This window comes from Megascapheus bottae, chromosome X, assembly GCF_031878675.1.
Source record: "Megascapheus bottae isolate mThoBot1 chromosome X, mThoBot2.hap1, whole genome shotgun sequence".
NCBI lineage: Eukaryota > Metazoa > Chordata > Mammalia > Rodentia > Geomyidae > Megascapheus > Megascapheus bottae.
In genome coordinates this window covers 51,832,532-51,853,819 of record NC_143547.1, presented here as the reverse complement: position 1 = coordinate 51,853,819, position 21,288 = coordinate 51,832,532, and the positions used below count along the sequence as shown (strand labels likewise).

The 21,288-nt window shown below is 38.0% G+C and overlaps 1 protein-coding gene across 1 annotated transcript in view; it reads left to right on the top strand.

The window, feature by feature from the left end:
• LOC150041087 (syntaxin-3-like) overlaps positions 1 to 20,265 on the top strand; it is a 36,686-nt gene extending 16,421 nt beyond the window's left edge. Inside the window, exon 2 of the mRNA XM_090327127.1 lies at positions 20,086 to 20,265. Within this exon, the coding sequence (XP_090183253.1) occupies positions 20,086 to 20,265 (180 nt within the window). The remainder of the gene's footprint in view (positions 1 to 20,085) is intronic.
• Positions 20,266 to 21,288: the final 1,023 nt, after the last annotated feature.

The following is a 21,288-nucleotide window of genomic DNA, read 5'->3' as shown; positions in this document are numbered from 1 at the left end:
GTGCTGAGGCTCAAGTGGTAGAGCTCTAGCCTTGAGAAAGTCCAAGGACAGTGCTCAGGCCTTAAGCTCAAGGCCAGGACTGGCAAAAAATCATTAATTTGTATAGACTTTTCATGTAGGAAATTCAATATTTTTCAGCATCACACATTTCTGTACATAAAGAGTGAAGTTCAGTTTGCAGTACAGATCCCCTACATAATGTTTAGTCACACAATTAGTAAAGGAGAGGGATAAACTCATGTATAGTCAGCTTTAAATGTGGCAATTATATTAAAACATGGCCTTCAGGGTGTTGCCTTAATCTAACATGAGTGATGTTTTTGTAGACACTAGGGATTTTCAGCACACAGAGGAAAAGTTCTGTGGACACACAATGGGAAAATAGCCAAAGAGAGAGGCATCTCAAAAAACCCAACTTCCAGAACTGTGAAAGATAAATTCCTGTTGCCAAAATCAGTCTGTAGTTCATTGTTATGGAAGCCATACAAAATTAATGCACCTGAGCAAGTTAGACGTTATCGACAAAGATGGTGATGAATAGTTAGGGCATTATATGTATCACATTTTCATATATATATATATATAATTGTATACACAGATATATAATCAGCATGACAGTAAAAATTAAGTTAATCTGGGAAAAATTCTTTTTTCAGTTAAAGAATTTATTAACATTTATTTTTACATCATATTTCAAATGACATGTTTAACGAATAAATATTCAAAAGGGGAATCTATACAATCACTGGCACTTAGATTTTAGAACATAATTAAAATTAGGCTGAGGGTTTGTATATGATAGATGCATACTTATCTATGAAATAAAACATTGTCTATAGACTCATAGATTTTTATGTCTATGTAGTTGTGTTTATATTTCCAATACCATGTCCATAGCACTGGGTACACAAATATTGACCTGGGAAAAATTCTTTTTTTTTCATATATTTTTATTGTAATTATTATAAAGGTGATCTGGGAAAAAATCTTAAAGAAAGAAATGTCAAGTTTTTAGAACACAGAGCTAAAATGAATGCAAATCATTATTCCTATTACACATTACTTAGCTCTGAAATTAGAAAGTGAATTAAATCTAACTTAAATTACATTTTGCATGTCCATAGCTTTGAGTAATAAAACATGGACTATGTAGTGCTAGAGCCTTATTGGTTCTAATTTTGCTTTTAATTACTTTTTCTTCTTCATTGTGATTTGACTTGAGTATAAAAACATATAATTTGTGCCTTTTTTTCTTTTTTTTATTGTAATTAGTAAAAGGGTTACATGATATTTGCCAGATAGAAGGTGCATTAATTCACATACATTGATACCCTTTCACATGTCTTGGTACCCATTTCCCTCCCCCCACACCCCTCACCCGTCTTGGTTTCCCCCCCTTCCCTATCAAATTTCAAATATCCAAATACAAATAAATTCAGTATATCAGATAACAAAGTGAGATACTATACCAATATGGGATAACCAAGGGACAGCAAAGGAGATGAGAGACAACATAGTACATTAAGGACAACAATCATTCATTAATTTGTGCCTTTTTGTTAGGTTGATATCTGTAATAGTGATTGAATTAGCCCATTAGATGGTATGACATTTGGAGGTATTTATGGAACTGCTTAAAGAAAGGAAGAGATAAAGATAAGCATGCAAAAATATAGAAAATTCGCTCTCAATTTAGAATGTTCCTTGATAATAAAAATGTCACCAAAGGAACCTTCGTTTAGATAGCTTTCCTCCACAAAGCTTTCATGAATACTAATGGAAATGTTTAGTCCAGGATATGAAAAGGTTGCCTTCTATTAAAGTAAGAGGAGACCTGCAGTCTGTTAGAAATTTTTTTCATGAAAATTTCTATTACCTTTCCCCCATTTTATAAGCATATATTACTTATACAAAAGCATTCCATTGTGATATTTCCATGTATGCATAAAGTATACCCAGTCAAACTTATCCCCTCCCCCTGATTACTTTTTTCCCTCTTCTTGAAACAATTTCAATTGTTCTATTTTCACATATGTGAATATGGTCAAAAAACTCTATTACCTCTTTTTTAAATTAACAATCTTGAACAAATTCTGAATGTTACTGTATTTCTTATTACTTGAGTGAAGCATTCTCTAAAGTTTTTTTTAAAATTTGAATGAAAAACTATTAGGAAAATGAAACATTCACTCAGTGATATATATTTTAAAGGGTCTGTAGTCATAAAATTGCAGAATGTCAGACTGAAAGGGATATTAGTTATTATATAGGCTCCCCTGCTACGAATATTTGCATTTTGACGAGATCGGGCGCGTTCAGGGTGGTATGGCCGTACAATATTTGCGTTTTGAAAGAGAAAGGATACCACAAAAATGCAAAACCCTTCAAGCTTTAAATAAATGAATTAATAATACCTTGTATTCAAATTTTGGAAGCCCTGCTTTCCTTCAGCCCTTGTATGGCAAGATATGTGTGCACTGGAAATAGGAGCTACGTGTAGGAGGAAGAGAGTAATCATTATTTTCTCATGCAAAGGAAAAATTAAGTAAACTCCTGTTCTTCCACTTGCGAAATAAATTACAGATTGAAAAGAGAGTACATGAAGACACTTTTTAAAGGAACTATAAAATATCTTGAATTGTTTATGATAATACAGTATTCCTGAAAGTGAATACTCTAAAAATATTTTTAATTTTATTTTATTGTTAATGTGATGAACACAGAAGTTACAGTTACATAGTACTGAGAACATTTTTTTTTGTTGGTCGTGGGACTTGAACTCGAGGCCTCAGCGTTGTCCCTGAGCTCTTCAGCTCAAAGGCACGGCCTTATCCCTTGAGCCACAGTACCACTTCCGGTTACCTGCTGATTCATGGGATATAAGAGTCTTAAGGACTTTTTAGTACTCAGACTGGCTTTGACCCGCGACGCTCAGATCTCAGCCTGTTGGGTAGCTAGGATTAAAATGTGAGCCACCACGGCTGGCTGTGAGTATATTTCTTGTTGAACATTGTTTCGCCCTCCCTCGTTTTTCTCACATTTTCCCCTCCCTCCATCCTTGCTCAGGTTGTAAAGTTCATTTCCAACATAGTCTTGTGAGTATCACTGCTTAAGAGATATCCTTAAAATATTTTAAGAATTAAAAACAAGAGGTGTTCAGGAGTTTGGCCTAGTGGTAGAGTGCTTGCCTAGCATGCACGAAGACCCAAGTTCGATTCCTCGGTACAACATACATAGGGGAAACAAAGCCAGAAGTGGTGCTAAGGCTCAAGTGGTAGAGCTCTAGCCTTGAAAGAGTCCAAGGACAGTGCTCAGGCCCTGAGCTCAAGCCCAGGACTGACCAAAAAAAAAAAACAAAGAAGAAAAAGAAGAGGTGTTATAGAGCAGTGAAGTTATTCTCTATGACAATGTCAATGTCACTATGGTATATGTTTGTTTAAAGCCACCTGAAATGTCTAATTCCATGAAAGAAACCTCAAGTAAAAACTTTGATAATGATGTATCAGTTTATTTTCCTCAGTGCTAACAATATACCACTTTGATTTAGAAATTCCAGATGGGTTTATGGAACACAGAGCAGAGAGGTCCAAAACATATAGGAAAATATGCAAACTCCAGAGGGCCCCTGCTTCTAGTACTGGGTGGAAATAAAAGCAACATTTTTTTGCCAGTCCTGGGCATTCTCCCTGAGCTGCTTTTGCTCAAGGCAAGCACTCTACCACTTGATGGATAGGACCACTAGCTTTTTTTTTTTTGCCAGTCCTGGGCCTTGAATTTAGGGCCTGAGCACAGTCCTTGGGCTTTCCTCAAATCTAGCGCTGTACCATTTGAGCCACAGTATCACTGCTACATTTTTCTATGTATGTGGTGCCCAGGATTCGAACACAGGACTTCATGTATGGTAGGAAAGCACTCTATCACTACGCAACACTCCCGACCTGGCGTGATCTTTAGTAAGAAATGTATAATAGGTTGAGCCTAGCAGAAAGGTCCTACTTCAGGTATATAACTAATACCCTGGGAAGTCAAGCTTTCAACATTTGAACCATTAAGGGTAACACACATCCATAGCATTCATGTTGAAATAATAAAAATGAAATGAATTAACAAATAAATAGGTGTTTCTAGTTGTATGGACAATAAACAGAGAAGTTATATAAATGACATTTCTTATTGCTTGATAGAAATGTTAGGTAAATAATGAATAATAGACTTGATGAGCTATTTTTTTCTTTTTCTCTTTCTTTCTTTCTTTTGTCCTTTCTTTCTTTTTTGGGGGGGGGGGTTCCAGTTCTGGGGCTTGAACTCAGGACCTGGACACTGTCCTTGAGCTTTCTCAAGGCTGGCTCTTTACCACTGGAGGCACAGCCCTACTTCTGTTTTTTTTTTCTGTGTATGTGGTACTGAGAAATCAAACCCAGGGCTTTGTGCATGCTAGATAAGTACTCTACCACTGGTGCCTGCAAGGATTTCCTTTTTTATAGGATGAAAAATAATCCATTATGATATATATTGGTTATTTGTAGGTAGCTTATGTACACTACGGATATATTTATTCATCAAAGTTCCTGGTCAGTCAATCTATAGATATTCATTTTTTTGAGGTCAGCCAGTGGAAGTTTACTTTGTTTCTTTCATGGTGTCACGTTATTGAAGTTTTGCATTGCTGTCTTCAAATTTATTTATTTATTTTTTTGCCAGTCTTGAGGCTTGAACTCGAGGTCTGGTCACTGTCCTGAGGTTCTTTTGCTCAAGGCTAGCACTCTACCACTTGAGCCACAGCACCACTTCTAGCTTTTTTTGTTTATGTGGTACTGAGGAATTGAGCCCAGGGTTTCATACATGCTAGGCAAGCACTCTACCACTAGCCACATTCCCAGCCCTGTCCTCAGATTTAATGTACCCATATCCTGCAATCTTTACTGGCTACCTTCCTGAAGTGAATGGTCTTTACCTGTGAGAGTTCTTTTTCTTTTTTTTTAATTTTATTGTTGGGATAATGTATAGAGAGGATTATAATAGCCCAAAACCTATGTACATAAGGTCATATAGGATGAGACTAAATGAAATGAACTCTAGGATATGGAAGCAAGAGCTTTATCTTGTGTGATGGTTGTTCTTAATGTACTATGTTATTTCTCTTCTCTTTTTTTGCCCTTATGATTAATCTCATGTTATTACTGTATCTGACTTTGTTATCTGGTATATTGTGAGTTTTTATAGGCATTACAGAGCTTCTAAGAATATCCATATGTTTTATTCGAGTATTCTTGTTCTTTTTTTTGGTTGGGAAGTCTTAAAAATGTGTCTTTCCTCAGTTTCACCAGAATAAATCATGTGCTGAAAGCCTACCATCTATTTTTTCTGAGGACAGTACTCTGAAGAAGTGTATGAGGTTATTTCTTCTCCTAAACAAGTGGAATTCAAGCAGCTGCTAATATCTCTATGTGCTTTGGGCACCTATATTCTATGTTCAGCAGCCCACTTACGCCATGCATGGTGAAATGATGGTGATGTAGTTGGGAATGGTAGTAGTAGGGAAAGTGTCCTGTATTAGAGTCTGTTATCTGGTTATTAGGATCTGCAAGTAGGATCGTCAGTGCATGCTGTCTTGGAACTTTTTTTGCTTTGCTAGTACATTAGAACTCTCAATTAGACTCTGTTGCATTAAAGATATTCTCATCTATGAGGATAACAAAAACCCAGTATTTCTATGGGAGAATGAGAGAAGAATCTTCTATTTAGTCACCTTGCTCATATAACTCTATTACTAAGTAACTCATGCTAATATTAACAGCTTTTGGCAGCCTTGTTTCCAATTCCCCACTCTTGGATATGACTTAATGTACTTTTCTTCTACATTTCCCTCATTTGGTCATAAATAAGGTAATCAGTGAGTCATAATAGCTAATACTTTTTGAGTGATTACTATGTCCCACATGCTATGCTGAAGGTCCCCCCACACTAGCAGTATTTCTATTAAGCATCAAACATTACTGTTTCCATTTTATAAGTAAAAACATTCGAAGAGAGCTTTTGTAATCTATTCACAGTCACAATATTAATAAACGTTGCACCTAGGAGTTAGACTTATAAGAAGAATGAAATACTGAAAACACTAGAAGACAATTTTGAGGGTGTTCAGGATTTGGATCATGCTAAGGATATGACTATTTCTTCCTCTATATCAGTCAGTAAATAAAACCTAGGAATATCTCAAGTGAAAGGAAATTTAGTCACCTAACTTCAGTCTCTGAAAATCCAAGAGAAAGAGGTGTTTGTCTAAGTTTACACAGCTATTAAGTGGATGAAGCAGAATATGGCCTTGGGTTTCCTGGAATTCTTTTTTTGTTAGTACTGAAGGTTAAATTAAGGAATTCACACTTGCTAGGCAAGTTATTTATGACTTAAGCCATACCTAAGTGAGAGTATGTTTTCCCACAATATACCCACTATTGAATCTTCCACATTTCTCATTAAAACTCTTGTACGGCATCCCACAAGTTGTCTCCATTGTCTGAGATATTTTTTAGAAGCTTTTGTTTCATTATGTGTAAATAATTTCTTTCTTTTTTGGCCAGTCATGAGGGTTGTACTCAGGCTTGGGCACTGTTCTTGGACTTTCTCAAGTCTCTACCACTTGAGCAACAGTACCACTTCTGGGTTTTCTGTGTATGTGGTTCAGAAGAATCAAACCCAGGAATTTGTGCATGCTAGGCAAGCCCTTTACCATGAGGCCACACTCCCAGACCTCAATAATTGTTTTAAAAGTTTTTTATTCGCATATATTACATTTATAAGAGGAGTTTCATTTTGACATTTTCCCTTATATTTTTATTGTAATTAATAGAAGGGTTACATCATATTCACCAGATAGAAGGTGTATTACTTCACAAACATTGATACCCTTTCTCATGTTATGGTCACATTTCTCTCCCCCTCCCCCCGCTCATCTTGATTTCTCCCCTTCCCTATCCAATTTCAAATAACAAATTAGGCATATATAGAGGACAAAGCTAGAAAATTAACTAGAAAGCCTATAGAGTGGGAGAAGATCTTCACTAACCATACAACGGACAAAGGCCTCATATCTAAAATATATCAAGAGCTCATTTTGACATTTTTGTACATGTGTTCAAGGCATGCAATCAACCTTATCTCCTCTATCACCTTCCCTTTTTCCATACATCTTCTAAAACAATTTCAACAGGATTTATTGTTCTGGGTTCAGATATTCATATATAATACTTTGGGGCTGGGAGTTTGGCCTAGTGGTAGAGTGTTTGCTTAGCATGCCCAAAGACCCAGGTTTGATTCCTCGGCAATGTCTTTGGGCTTTCTCAAGCCTAGAGCTCTTGAGCCACAGCACCACTTCTGGCTTTTTCTATGTATGTGGTACTGAGGAATCGAATCTGGGTCTTTGTGCATGCTAGGCAAGCATTCTACCACTAGGTCAAACTCCTGTCCCTGTCCCACAGTTTTAATGAGGTTCTTTATTCTATCTTTTTCCCTAGATTAAAGTACTTCAGTATGATTCACATCCCATCTTTCTCTTTCTCTCTTCCAGCTCCCTTAGAAATCTTATCTTTCTACTTGACTTGGAGTTACAAATTCAAAAGATAGAGAAAAATAACTGCAATCAATAACTTTTCCCTAATGGCAATTTTATAATTCAGTTACCAAAGCCAAAAATATTTTATGTAACTCACGAATTCATCTCATTATTACTTAATGGATGATGTCTAGGAGCTAGGTACCATAGGAGATAAAAGAATAGGTTCTCTTCTGCCATCAAGTGGAGAAAGGCAAAAATTATATGAGGTGAAATTACAGAACAGTGTTACCATTGTACTAAGAACTGTGTGGGGCTGGGGAAACAGACATTATGGCTCAGGAATGGAAAGAGATGATGGTATCTGAAGTAGATCTTTCCAGAGGTAGGTTTGTGTAGGAAACAAGAAAAAGAATGGCATTTCATTAGTAGGGAATAACAGGCATAAAGAACAGAATCAGGTTATTTCAGGTTCAATGGATGGAAAGTCATTCAAAGTGACTGAAATGGAATATGTCAGAAAGAATTGATAAGGGTGAGTGGGATGATCCATCTGGAAAAGCAGGTTCAAATGAAAAGTAATAGAAAACTATTGGATTAAATGTGAATATTTCCCCTCTCTTCCTCCCCCCTCCCTCTTGTCAAACAAGGGCTTGAAGTCTGGACCTGGGCGCTGTCCCTGAGCAATTCAGCTCAAGGCTAGTACTCTATCACTTGAGCCACAGCACTACTTCTGATTTTCCAGAGGTTGAATGATGATGAGTCTCACAAACTTTTGTGCCAGGGCTGGTTTTGAATTGTGATTCTCAGATCTCAGCCTCCTGAGTAACTAGGATTACCGGTGTGAGCCACTGGCGCCCGGCTAAATGTGGGTATTGCTTTAAAAATACAAAAAGTGATACAAAGGGAGGTGTGTTAGAGGGTTATACACAGAACAATCATTTTAGAGTGTGATTAGTGAAGGTGAACAAACAGATGTGGATTAGTGACCGGAAGAAAGAATGCTAATAGCAAGATTCGCCAATAATTTTAAACATAACATCTCTTTTTCAGTTTCTCATATCTAAACTACCTTTCAAAAGATCCTGTACTACTCTATACCATGGAGACATTTGGCCAATTGTGGATAATGTTAGGTGCATTTATTATGAAGAAGTTCATATTTCTCTAGTAGTGAAATTTTCTTTTTTTTTCAGTAGCACTGTTGGGTGTGGGTTAAAGTAATCACTCCAGTTTGCTTACCTGATACTCTTTCTTGAAGAATATGTAGTAATGGAATAAAACAAAACTTAAAGCTAGGTATTAGTGGCTCACATATGTAATCCTAGCTACTCAGGAGGCTAAGATCTGAGGATTACATTTCAAAGCCATCCTGGGCAAGAAAGTCTGTGAGTCTTTTATCTCCAATAAGCACCAAAAGAGGAAAATGGAGTTGTAAATGCAGTGACAGGGCATTAGCATTGAGCAAAAAAAAATCTCAGAGGTGGCTTATGCCTGTAATCCTAGCTACACCCTAAGATGAGAATTGAGGATTATGGTTCCATGCCAGCCAGGGCATGAAAGTCTGTGAGACTCATCTCCAATGAACCACTGGAAATCCAGAAGTGGAGCTTTAGCTCAAGTGGTAGAGCTCTAGCCTTGAGCTGGAGAGCTCAGGAACAGTGCCCAGGCCCAGAGTTTAAGCCCCATGACCGACAAAAAAGAAAGAAAGGAAGGAAGGAAGAAAAAGGGAGGGAGGGAGGGAAGGAGAGAAAGAGAGAGAGAGAGAGAGAGAGAGAGAGAGAGAGAGAGAGAGAGAGAGAGAGAGAGAGAGAGAGAGAGAGAGAGAACAAGATCAGAGACAGTTTTCTAGCCACAAGTTCAAGTCTCAGGCTCAAAAAAACCACTAAATTAAGATTTCACTTTTGGTGGTAATTAAAGATGTTTTGTTATATTTTATATGATTTATGAAGAGATTTAACAATTCAACACATCTTAAAATAGCAAATATTTTATAGCTAAAATTATATAGTTGGCAGTGACCAAAATAAAATAGTAGACTATGACAAATAATTGACCACATTAATATGTGGACAATATTTAGATGAAAGAAAATGACATCCCTATTTTTTCTCTGCCGTTTAGGGCAAAGATATGCTTTTTAGGTTCCAAATTTAAGTTCTGTACTTTAAGAAGTTAACAGAAATTTTGTTACATGAATGGTCAAGGGATTTTTGAGTCTTGTCCTATGAAGAGTTTGAGTAACTCTAATTTCCATTTTTCAGTGCCTGTAAGGTTGTCATTCAGAAAAGCATTTTTTAAGTACAGAGGCTCTCTTTCAGCAGCAATGAACAAAAGCTTTAGAGGAATCTAAGCAAGTCTTTGTAACACAGCTGTCTCCAAATCTAATAGACTGTTGTAGGAGCTAATCAGTTTCTTATTATAAGAAGTGTGAATGCAGAGGCTGGGTAGAAGGACCTGAAGTATTGGAATGGGAAGTATAACCACAGTATATTTTAACATTACTTCTAATCTCCAATTTGCACGTTCTAAACATCATCTTGAATAGTTATGGTGGACCTACTATTGGAAGCCCAATTCATTCTTTACATACCATCTTTGACAGAATATATGCCCTTTAGCCATGGGGAAGAAATTTCTGTTACAAATATTCTTGCTGCCATCTTTCCCTTCTCATTTTTCATATTGTACTTGAAGGACAATCAGAAAAAATCATTTTCAGTAGAATTATGCAACAATAATGGGCTGGGAAGCCAGATCAAATGAAGATTTAAAAGATATTATGTGCAGAGAAACTAGTTATGGAAACAGAAGTTGGTCTAGAATTTCTTAACAGTATAACTTATGCTGGCATATGCTATAAAAATACTTTTGTTTTGTTTTGTTTTGTTTTGCCAGTCCTGGTCTTGAGCTCAGGGCCTGAGCACTGTCCTTGGACTTTCTCAAGGCTAGAGCTCTACCACTTGAGCCTCAGCACCACTTCTGGCTTTTTTCTATGTATGTGGTACCGAGGAATCGAACCCAGGTCTTTGTGCATGCTAGGCAAGAACTCTACAACTAGGCCAAACTCCCGGCCCCTAAAAATACTTTTGTAAGCCAGGCACCAGGGACTTATGCCTGTAGTCCTAGCTACACAGTAGGCTGAGCTCTGAGGATTGTGATTCAAAGCCAGCCTGGAGAAGAAAGCTTGTGAGACTCTTGCTTCCAATCAACCAACAACAACAACAAAAAAAACAGAAGTAGAGCTGTGACTTAACTGGTAGAGTGCTAGCTATGAGCACAAAATCTCAGGGACAGTGCTCAGGCTCCGAGTTCAAGTTCTAGAACTAGCACAAAAAAAGACTACATTTCTAGTGTATCTAGACAAGTACTTTACATGGGTTTATCTAATTGTATGCATAATCTCAAGCCTCATATATCTAATACCATGCTGTTTATATAGCAGCCTTTTCCCATCTCATACAGTTATCTTCACTTTGGGAATTATAACACTAATTTGAGACTGTTTTTCCAAATGGTTTTATCCTTTTTCTACTTGTTTAGGGAGACAGGAAGAAGCAGTAAAGTATACTTTTTGTATGCTTGAACTCAGGGCCTGGGCACTGTCCTTGAGTTTACTAGAGGTTAATACTCTACCACTTGAACCACAGCATCACTTCTGGCATTTTTCTGTGTATGTGGTACCAAGAAATCAAGCACAGGGCTTTGTGTATGCAAGGCAAACACTCTACCACTAGTCTATACTCTGGGCCCCCAGCAAAGCATATTATAAAAAATACTAGTATTTGTTGTCAGAGATTTAACCTTAGTTTGCTGGAAGGCTAAAATCAGGTCCTCATTTCTCACAATAACATTTCAAAAGGATGAAAGATAATAAATGATCTGAAAACTTGAAACAACTTCAGGAAATATCAAGGGAATCCACTTAAAGATATAGGCAGAGGTAATTACTGCCTGATTAAGACTGCAATTGCTCAGGAAATAAGGTCAATTTTTGATAGAATCAATACACGACGTATTTGTGTACTAGTAATAAAATGTCATTATAACTAGAAGTAAGGAATAATGGTAAAGGAGCAATCCTGATATTCAGTTCCTAGGCAAAATGGGTAAGGAAATATGACTTCTTATGTGGTGCACGATAATATCAAGGATATTCAGGAAATAACAAGAAAGATAAAATTCAGGTGTGTGGTTATGCAAACATTTGTAGTTGTTTGTGTAACAACAGGATTACATGCCATGCCATGTAATCCTGTTTTCCGAGTACCCACTATATTAGTTAGGTATGGGGAGGTGGACTTAAAAAACTGTCTACCAAAATAGAATAAATTCATTCTGCCAGGTGTTACAATCTACACAGAAAGACACAAAGATAATATATATATATATACAATGTAAATAGATTAAAAATAAAAATAAAATAAGTTAATATACAATACCATATGAAAAAAGAGAAAGGAAAAAGCAATTTTCTTTCATGAGTCTGCAAGCGATACTGGCATTTGAGATGAGTTTTGAAGGAAAAATGATGTATTTAACATTTTTGTGTGTTTAGTAAGAGTTCAAGTGACAATGAAGTCACATGGCATGGACTAGAGTACTATTTTATCACCCTTTTTAATAGACTGAGACACATGATACTGAATTGTTAAGAATAATGTACTTATTAATAACTTTGGTCTATTAGTCAGACAACTTGGTTGGAATCTCAGTTTTAGTATTTAGATACTGCATAATTTAAAATGTTACTTCCTCTTTCTGAAGGTTAGAAACAGAAAGTAAGGCACTTCCTAACATCACTGTGAGAATGAAATAAATAAATGTTTATTCTGTGCTGAATTACCACAGAGTGTGGTAAACAGTCACTCCAATTATTATTATGTATTAGTGACATAGGAGGTGGTACAAATTCCTAAGTGTCCTAATGCCTTCTCTTCTAAGGGATTTGGGTCCTGGGTTAACTAGCTCTTGTGCAAAGTTGTAATGGAATTAAAAGAAATACTTTACAAAAATCAATCTTACAGTCATAGGTAGAAAAGGTACACTAGGAGATTATACTAGAAAGGGGGTACTTTGGGAAATATTTTATGGGCCAATTAATAGTCTCAGAGGCCTAAGATGCATGGGTGTAAATAAGAAAGAAAATTTCAAGAGAAACAGAAAGTATTTGAACAGTTCTAAGTTAATTCCCATACTGAATAGTCAGCACCTAAAACATTACTCCTGATCTGCATTCTACATTGATCATTTTGGCCAATATCACAAATCCTTTTCTGATATATTCATCATTTAGAGGCTCCCAAACCATTTATATTTGCAATTTAAAAAATGGAGAAACTTTAGATATCACTAAACCTTTACAATTCATATTTGCCAGATGCTCTGAAAAGAAACAGTAATACCAGAATGAATACTGATACTTGAAACATAGCTTCTGGGACAGAAAGGAGTGTAAATTGCTATTTAACAATTACAGTTCAGTTTTAGTCAACACGATATATTTTATAGAGAATACTCTTTTCAGCCAAATGGCCATACATATTCTCATAACACGAATGTAAACACATGACTAAAAGTAACAATACAGACATGGAATGAGATATAGACACTATTTGTCAAGCCAGAACAAAATACAACTGGCTCATACACTTTCTCTTAGAACTGGCTGATTCAGTTCAAGTCCAATCAGAATCCCATTCACCAGGGGTTTTTTATTTTGCTGATTGCATTTCCAGGCTGCTCCTCAGTAATGAAGCTTTCATTCATCTGTTCAAATTGTACTCTCTATAGAGCAGAAAATTGTATACAGAAGGTACATTGGCTGAAAATGGGCAATTCTTTTAATAGTGATTACCTGTTACATCTGTTTAGTCTAAAATTATTTGGGGCAGGCAAACTGGGAGATGGGTAGGGAATGATTTATTTTTTGAACATTTAACAATGCCACTATTATATACCCACATTTGCAATTTATAGAATGAAAATATTCAGCTTAAATCAGAATATTTTTACTTTTCAATCTATAAACCTTTCAAATCTTAAGAGAATTAATTACCTTTGTGGCTATTCACTAATTATTTCTGTTTTTGAGTGGAACTTGAGCTATATTATGTAGGTTAATGGAATAGAATAATGATAGAATTTTTAATGTTATTTCTGTCACTTTACCTTTTCATTTTCTTTGCAAAACATCACTCAAGAGTTAATTTAACAAAGCTTTATCCTGAGTTGTGACTTTGGATATAGGAAAATGAATCTTTGGGAAAAGAGGATGTGAATTTTTGTATTTTAAAATTCTCTGCAGGAGGATTTTAGAATGACCAACACAAAATGTACTTAGGATGAAGATGTATTTTTGAAGCATTAATACCTATTTTCCACATGTTTATCAGACCTGTATAGCATATGATATCAAGTAGGGAAAATAAAGATTTATAAGAAAACATAGACTTCAGTTGTTAAAAAGCTGAAGTAGAGCCGGGAGTGCTCACCTAACATATACAAAGCCCTGAGTTTGATTCCTCCATACCACATACTCAGAAAAGCCGAAAAAGGTACTGTGGTTCAACTGGTCGAACGCTAGCCTTGAGCAAAAAGTGTCCAAAGGACAGTGCCTAGGCTCTGAGTTTAAGCCACAGGACTGATCAAAAAAAAAGCTGAAGTAATTTTGAAAAATAGAAAAGAAAATCCTCTTCATAATTCAGAGATTTCAAGTCATTATCATTATGTTTAAAAGTTTCCAACACTGTTCTTCATGATGTTTCTTTCTGTAGCGGTTTTATATGGGTCTGGCTGAGGTCCTGGCTAAGTCAATTTCATTCCTGTAGTCTTTCCTCAGGATTTTGATTTGGAATCAGTGGAGTTATTTCTTGAAACATCAAAATCAGAAGTGCTGGGCCGGAAGTTTGGCCTAGTGGTAGAGGGCTTGCCTAGCATGCACGAAGACCTGGGTTCGATTCCTCGGTATCACATATATAGAAAAAAGCCAGAAGTTGAGCTGAGGCTCAAGAGGTAGAGCTCTAGCCTGGAGAAAGTCCAAGGACAGTTCTCAGGCCCTGAGCTCAAGCCCAGGACTGGCAAAAAAAAAAAAAAAAACAAATACAAAAACAAAACAACCAACCAAACCAAAAAGAACCAGGAATGCCTGGAAGTCATTATAGATTGTTTAGTGTTAAGGACTAAACTAGGGCTGTTATGTTCAAGAGTATATAGAAAAGACCATAGAGAAAAGAAAGATTAAATGAGTTTGAAATTTGGTGGAATTAGGGCAGTGTAGAGATACATAATGGCATTTGGAACAAAATCAGGGTATTTTAATAACCTAAATACATATTTTTGTTGTTTGTAGTACTTGAACTATGGGCCTGGGCATTGTCCCTGAGCTCTTCAGTTCAAGGATACCGCTCTACTCCTTGAGCTACAACACCATTTCCCGTTTTCTGGTGGTTAATTAGAAATAACTATCTCATGGACTTTTGTGCTCGGGCTGGTTTGAACAGTGATCCTCAGAGCTCATCCTCCTAACTAAGATTACAGGCATGAGCCACCAGCACCCAGCCCTAAATACAATGTTTTAAAAGTCCATGAAATAAAAGTGAGCCCAACAGAGTTGCCCCAGCACTAGAGAAAAACTACAGAAAGTTGAAGTGTCTGTGAGTATGAGCCCCGCTCAGTTGTCAATAGCCTGTCAGATCTACAATAAAAAGAAAAGAAGGACTCAACAAACTCCATCTCCATCCAAAATGTCTGAAGGTAGAAATCTGGTGGAAATAGGACCCTAGACAAAAAAAGAAGAGGCTCATAAGGAAGAACCAATGTACATACCAGAAGGAGGATGAGAACTGGAAGAGAAATTGGCTCAAACTTCTATAAAAAAAATGAATAGACTGAGGGGCCGGGAGTTTGGCCTAGTGGTTAAAGTGCTTGCCTAGCATGCATGAAGACCTGGGTTTGATTCCTCGGTACCACATACATAGAAAAAAGCCAGAAGTGGTGCTGAGGCTCAGGTGGTAGAGCTCTAGCCTTGAGAAAGTCCAAGGACAGTGCTCAGGCCCTGAGCTCAAGCCCACGACTGGCAAAAATAAATAAATAAATAAATAAATAAATAAAAATAAAAAAATGAATAGACTGGGCCATAGTATCACATGACAGGAGATGATAGTGACTTTGCAGAAAATTGAGGAAGCCATGGAGCTTCCAGCACCATTTCAGCTTCAGTCATCATTTCTCCCCCATGAAACACCAGTACACTGAATGATGAAGATAAAGCTCATAGCTTTCCTCTTTGTTACTGAGTCTGTGAGTTCCCTTTTCTTTTCTTTGTGCCAGGCCTGGGGCTTGAACTCATGGCCTGGGTACAGTCCCTGAGGTTTTTTTTTTTGCTCAAATCTAGCATTCTAACTGCTTGAGTCACAGCTCTATTTCTGGTTCTTGGGTAGTTAACTGGAGATGAGAGTCTCATGGACTTTTCTACCTGGCCTGGCTTTGAACCATTGTTTTCATACCTTGGTCTCTTGAGTAGCTAGGATTACAAGTATGAGCTATAAACACCAAGCCTAATTCACTTTTCACAGTCCCTGTAGCAAAGAGGCTAATAACTTTACCAACCACAAAAGTATTGAGAAAGTCTCAAGAAAAATCTTTTGTGCAGCAAGCAGAATGTAGCCTAAGTGATCTTTACCTAAGTCTCAAGCTTTCTGTATGAACTAGAACGTCCAGTTTCCTTGATAGAGATCTTTGTACTAGAGGAACCACCCATGCAGGTAAAGATGCCTACTGTACAGGTGCTTCACCTTGTATATTTTTTGTCAGTTCTGGGCTTGATCTCAGAGTCTGACCACTGTCCATGGGCTTTCTTCAAGGCTAGCACTCTACCACTTGAGCCACAGCACCACTTCTGGCTATTCTATGTATGTGATCCGAAGAATAGAACCCAGGGCTTCATGCATGTTAGGCAAGCACTCTACCCCTAAGCTGAAATCCCCGCCCAAGGTGCTTCATCTTCCACTCACATTAACTCAGGAAATGATGTCAAGAATTGAGAAAATGCCTTCCTACTTCAATGTACTAAATAATCAGTCCAGCAATGTGGACTAAAAAGACCCCAAGCAGTGCAAAATAAGCCATACCTGCTGGGGTTGTTTTGAAGGTAAGTACACCAAACTTTCATTTCAAGCAGTACTCTGACTCAAGAGGCATTCGGGGAAATTAAGCTTATATTTTGAAACTTCTTTCTGTGCGAGTATAGTGGCTTATACTACCACTTGAGGCCCACCTCCGTTTCTGGAACTTTGCTTGATTGGAGATGAGAGTATCTTACTTAGACTGACTCTGAATTGTTTCTTAGGTATCAGCCTCCTGAGTACCTAGGTTTATAGGTGTAAATCAGTGACACCTAGACATACTCCGAAAAATTTTAAGACAATTCACGTTCACATTTTAAGACAACTCATATTTTAAGACACACACTTCCTAATGAATGTAACTGTAACCCCTGTATACATTACCCTGAAAATAGCATAAAATAAAAAAGTATAAAAGAAAGAAAGAAAGAAAGCCCAAAGACAGTGTTTAGGCCTGAGTTCAAGCCCTAGGACTGGCAGAAAAGAAAAGAAAATGTCAAAAAAAAGCTATGTATGATGTGATATGCTTGGGTTTTGTGCAGAACACAGACACTTTATTTAAAATTGTTTTGTTTGAAGGGTCACATGAGATCATCTAACAAGTTAACCTAATATTTGCCGAGACTTCTGGCAGTTCACCAAATATCCACACTTCCATCAAGCTCAAGATCTGATGGACACATACACAGTTAATACATTGTCTGAGGATGAATTTGTCAGCTTCCTTTAGCATATCACAAGTAGCTGCTACTACCAGGAGATACAAAGGCCATCCCTTGATCATGTGGTAAAAATTTTTGAGAAACAAAATACAGTCTAGGGATCCTTACCCAGTAATTGATTAAAAATTGTTCCCAGCCCAAGTCATATAACTTAAATGTGTGTGTGTGTGTGTGTGTGTGTGTGTGTGTGTGTGTGTGTGTGTGTGTGTGTTTGCACTACTGGGTTTGAATTTAAGACCTTGGGCTTGCCTAGCTGGCACTGTTCCATTCCGGCCATACCCCTAGTCCAGTTTTTGCTGTTAACTCAAGAACTTTTCTGCCCAGCCTGCCTCAAATCATAATCCTTATTCTCTCAGCGTCCTGAGTAGCTCAGATTATATAGACCACCCCCTGACACCCAGTTTAATTTTTTTGTATTGATCATAAGACTTGAACTCTGGGCTTGTGTGCTGTCCCTTAGCTCTTCAGCTCAAGGCTAGTGCTCTACCACTTGAGCCACTGTGCCACTTCCATTTTTTTCTGGTGGGCACTATCCTTTGGCTTTTTCAAGGCTAGGTCTTTATCTCTTGAACCACAGCACTACTTCCAGCTTTTTATGTGTATGTAGTACCGATGAATCAAACCCAGGTCTTCGTGAATGCTAGGCGAGCACTCTATCCCTAGGCCACACTCCCGGCAACCTACCCACTAATTTTTGATAGTTTTTCCAATTGAGTGGGCATATACTACTAGGACAGAAAAAGCCTGAGATGTGACACTAACTTTGCTAAACATCATCATTCACAGACATGGTATACCAGATTCTATAGACAGTGACAAAGCTTTTGTCTCAGCAATAACAAAGCAGGTTATTAAACCCTTAGGGATTCTTCCTGGAGACCTCAATCCACAGATATGTTGGAGAAATTGAGCCCTACTTTACAAAAAGCTATATAGCACAAATACATCAAGAGATAAGTCTAACACACGAAAACCGTAGTCCATTTCCCTCTTCCACATTAGTGTGGCAATCAAAAGCAGGTTGTACTTGATTCCCTATGAAATTATATGGGGGAGATCTCTAGAATTTTTTTGGCCAGTCCTGGAGCTTGATCTCAGGTCCTGGGCACTGTCCCTGAGCTTCTTTTTGTTCAAGGCTAGCACTCCACCACTTCAGCCACAACACCACATCCAGCTTTTTCTTTTATGTGGTTTTGAGGAATTCATCCCAGGGCTTCATGCATGCTAGGCAAGCACTCTACTGATACATTCCAAGCACCTTTTAAGAATTTTTTTAAAGGAAGTTATTCTCCTCAGACTTAAAATTTGCAGGCTTCACAATTTGGATGTATCACATTTGGGTAAAAAGAGCACTATAAGAAAATGACCTTCCCAGCATGGAGCCGTGGCTCACACCTGTAATCCTAGCTACTCAGGACGCTGAGATCTGAGGATCAAGGTTCAAAGCCAGCCTGGGCACTAAAGATGGTGAGACTCTTATCTTCAATTAATTACTAGGAAACCAGAAGTGTCTCTGAGGCTCAAGAGGTAGGAAAGTAGCCTTGAGATGAAGAGCTCAGGAACAGTGCATAGGCCCAGAGTTCAAGTCCCACAACTGACAACAACAACAACAACAATAACAACAAAAGAAACCTTCCTTAACTAGCATGGAATCAACTGTTATCCCATTAGATGGCAACATAGCTGGAAGGCCACAAATAGGTCTTTAAAATGTGGGTTCTAGGGAATAGACCTTCAAAATGATTAATTTTCTTGCTGGCATTCCCTGTTTCTACCTTTACATTATTCATGCTACATTCTGTTTGTAGACATGTCTCTTACAGTTTTTGAGCTTCACCAACAAACTGCTGGATATACCAATTCTATCCACCACCAATCTATTGGGCAAAATTTCTCCAAATGATTGTCTAGAACCTGGAGAATGCATTTTTTCCCTTCATAATTGGGAGAATATCTCCTTTCTTCCTTTAAGAAAAGTGTACTCTGGGATGTATTTAAAGCAATATGCTTTTTGTTCAGTGTGTGAACAAGTCAATGCCATTCCTAGGATGGAATGTGCTGTACATGATGTTGTGTGTTTAAAGGCAGAACAAGTTTGGTCAGGAATGATAGAAGCTCTATTCTTCAAAAAGCTAAATGATACTCATAGTGATACCAAAAACCCCTTCAACCCCTGGATCAGATCCTTTGTCTTAATAATCTCAAAGTCCACAGAAAAAGAGGGAGAAATAAAATGGCACTGATTAGCTGGGTACCAGTGGTTCACATCTGTAATTCTAGATACTCAAGAGGCTGAGATCTGAGGGTTGTGGTTTGAAGCCACCTGAGGCAGGGAAGTATGAGACTCTTGTCTCCAATTAACCACTCAAACACTAGAAGTGGCACTGAGGCTCAAGTGATAGGTAGAGCACTAGCCTTGAGCACAGAGAGGCTCAGAGACAGTGCTCAGGCAATGAGTCGAAGCCCCACAAACAACAATAGCAACAAAAAATGGCAATGATTTATTGAAGAAAAAGCTAAACAGAGATTCCAGTAGAAAGGAGGTGTCCTAAGTGAGGGCCTGCGCCTGAGGGGCCATGAGTAGGGGTTAATTAGTTATTTCCAGGAGAGAAACACAGAGGCTTCACACAGCCTGCAGGAGCTCTCTGTGTATCCTTTATCCCCTCTGACTGGGTGCCTGTTCCAGTTCACACTTCAAGGATCCAAAAGTCCATTGTTCGTGTGCAAGTCCTACAAGGGAAATGGGTCAGGACGTAATGTCCACGGGTACGCATGCAAGACTGCTCAAGAACATGGGAATGTGATGTCTAGAGGCTTTCACAGAGGACTGTTCAAGGCCATGGTGAGGGCTGCAGAACTTCCATGATGGGGAACAGGTGAGGGAGGGGAGCTATTCTTGCCCTACTTGCCTAACCAGGCCCTTTTCCTGCTTCCAATGAAACTCTTTGAAATGGTTGGGTCCAGAGTTCTATGCTGGTTAAGAGCTCTTCATCTTTATTTAGCTGAGGGATGTGAAATGCAATTGTCGCTCTGAGCCTATGTGGTTTGTCAGCAATATCCCTTCCAACAAAAACAGGCAAACCTGGTGCTATGGAGATGGTGTTGGGAGTGGTGGAAGTCATAGCTGGCCTTATTTGTCCTGTAATTGGGTTATAATAGATGTATCTAGTATCATCTATATCTCCCAGTGTCTCTTATTTGTTAGAAATTCTCCTAAACTAGGGTATTGTGAAAAAAGACCCAGACACAAAATAGCTACTACCTTTAATCAATCCTGTCAGATCATCTTCTTCCTAAATGCTGAGACTATACAAATATGCAAGTAGTGCTCAAAAATGGAATGACCTTGGATGCCTTGACTGCTGCTCAAAGAGGAATTTGTATTGACATTAAGACAGTGTGGCTTTTTTTTTTCTGTCGGCCATGGGGCTTGAAACTCTGGGCTTGGGTGCTGTCCTTGAACTCTTCAACTCAAGGCTACCACCCTACCCCCTGAGCCACAGCACCACTTCTGGTTTTCTAGTGACTAATTGGAGGTAGGAGTCTCACAAGTTTAGTGCCCTGATCCCTGATCTCAGATATCAGGCTTCTGAGTATCTAGGATTACAGGCTTGAGCTACCAGCACAGGCTTCCCTTGGTGCTTTCTCTCAGCAGGAAGTAGCTACTGAAGAAAGGATAAATTTCAGCCTTTAGCCTCCATAGAAATGGGATGAACACTGAACAGCTGGGGAGGTTAAAGGATGACTCTACTCCATTAGTCTGCCAAACTCAATTTTCTCTCTCAGCAATGTGTAACTTCCTCTGAATCTCTCTCCCTCATAGTCACAATATGACTCAATAAGGGCAGGCTTAATGAATAAACATCTCACGATAACAACCATATCTGCC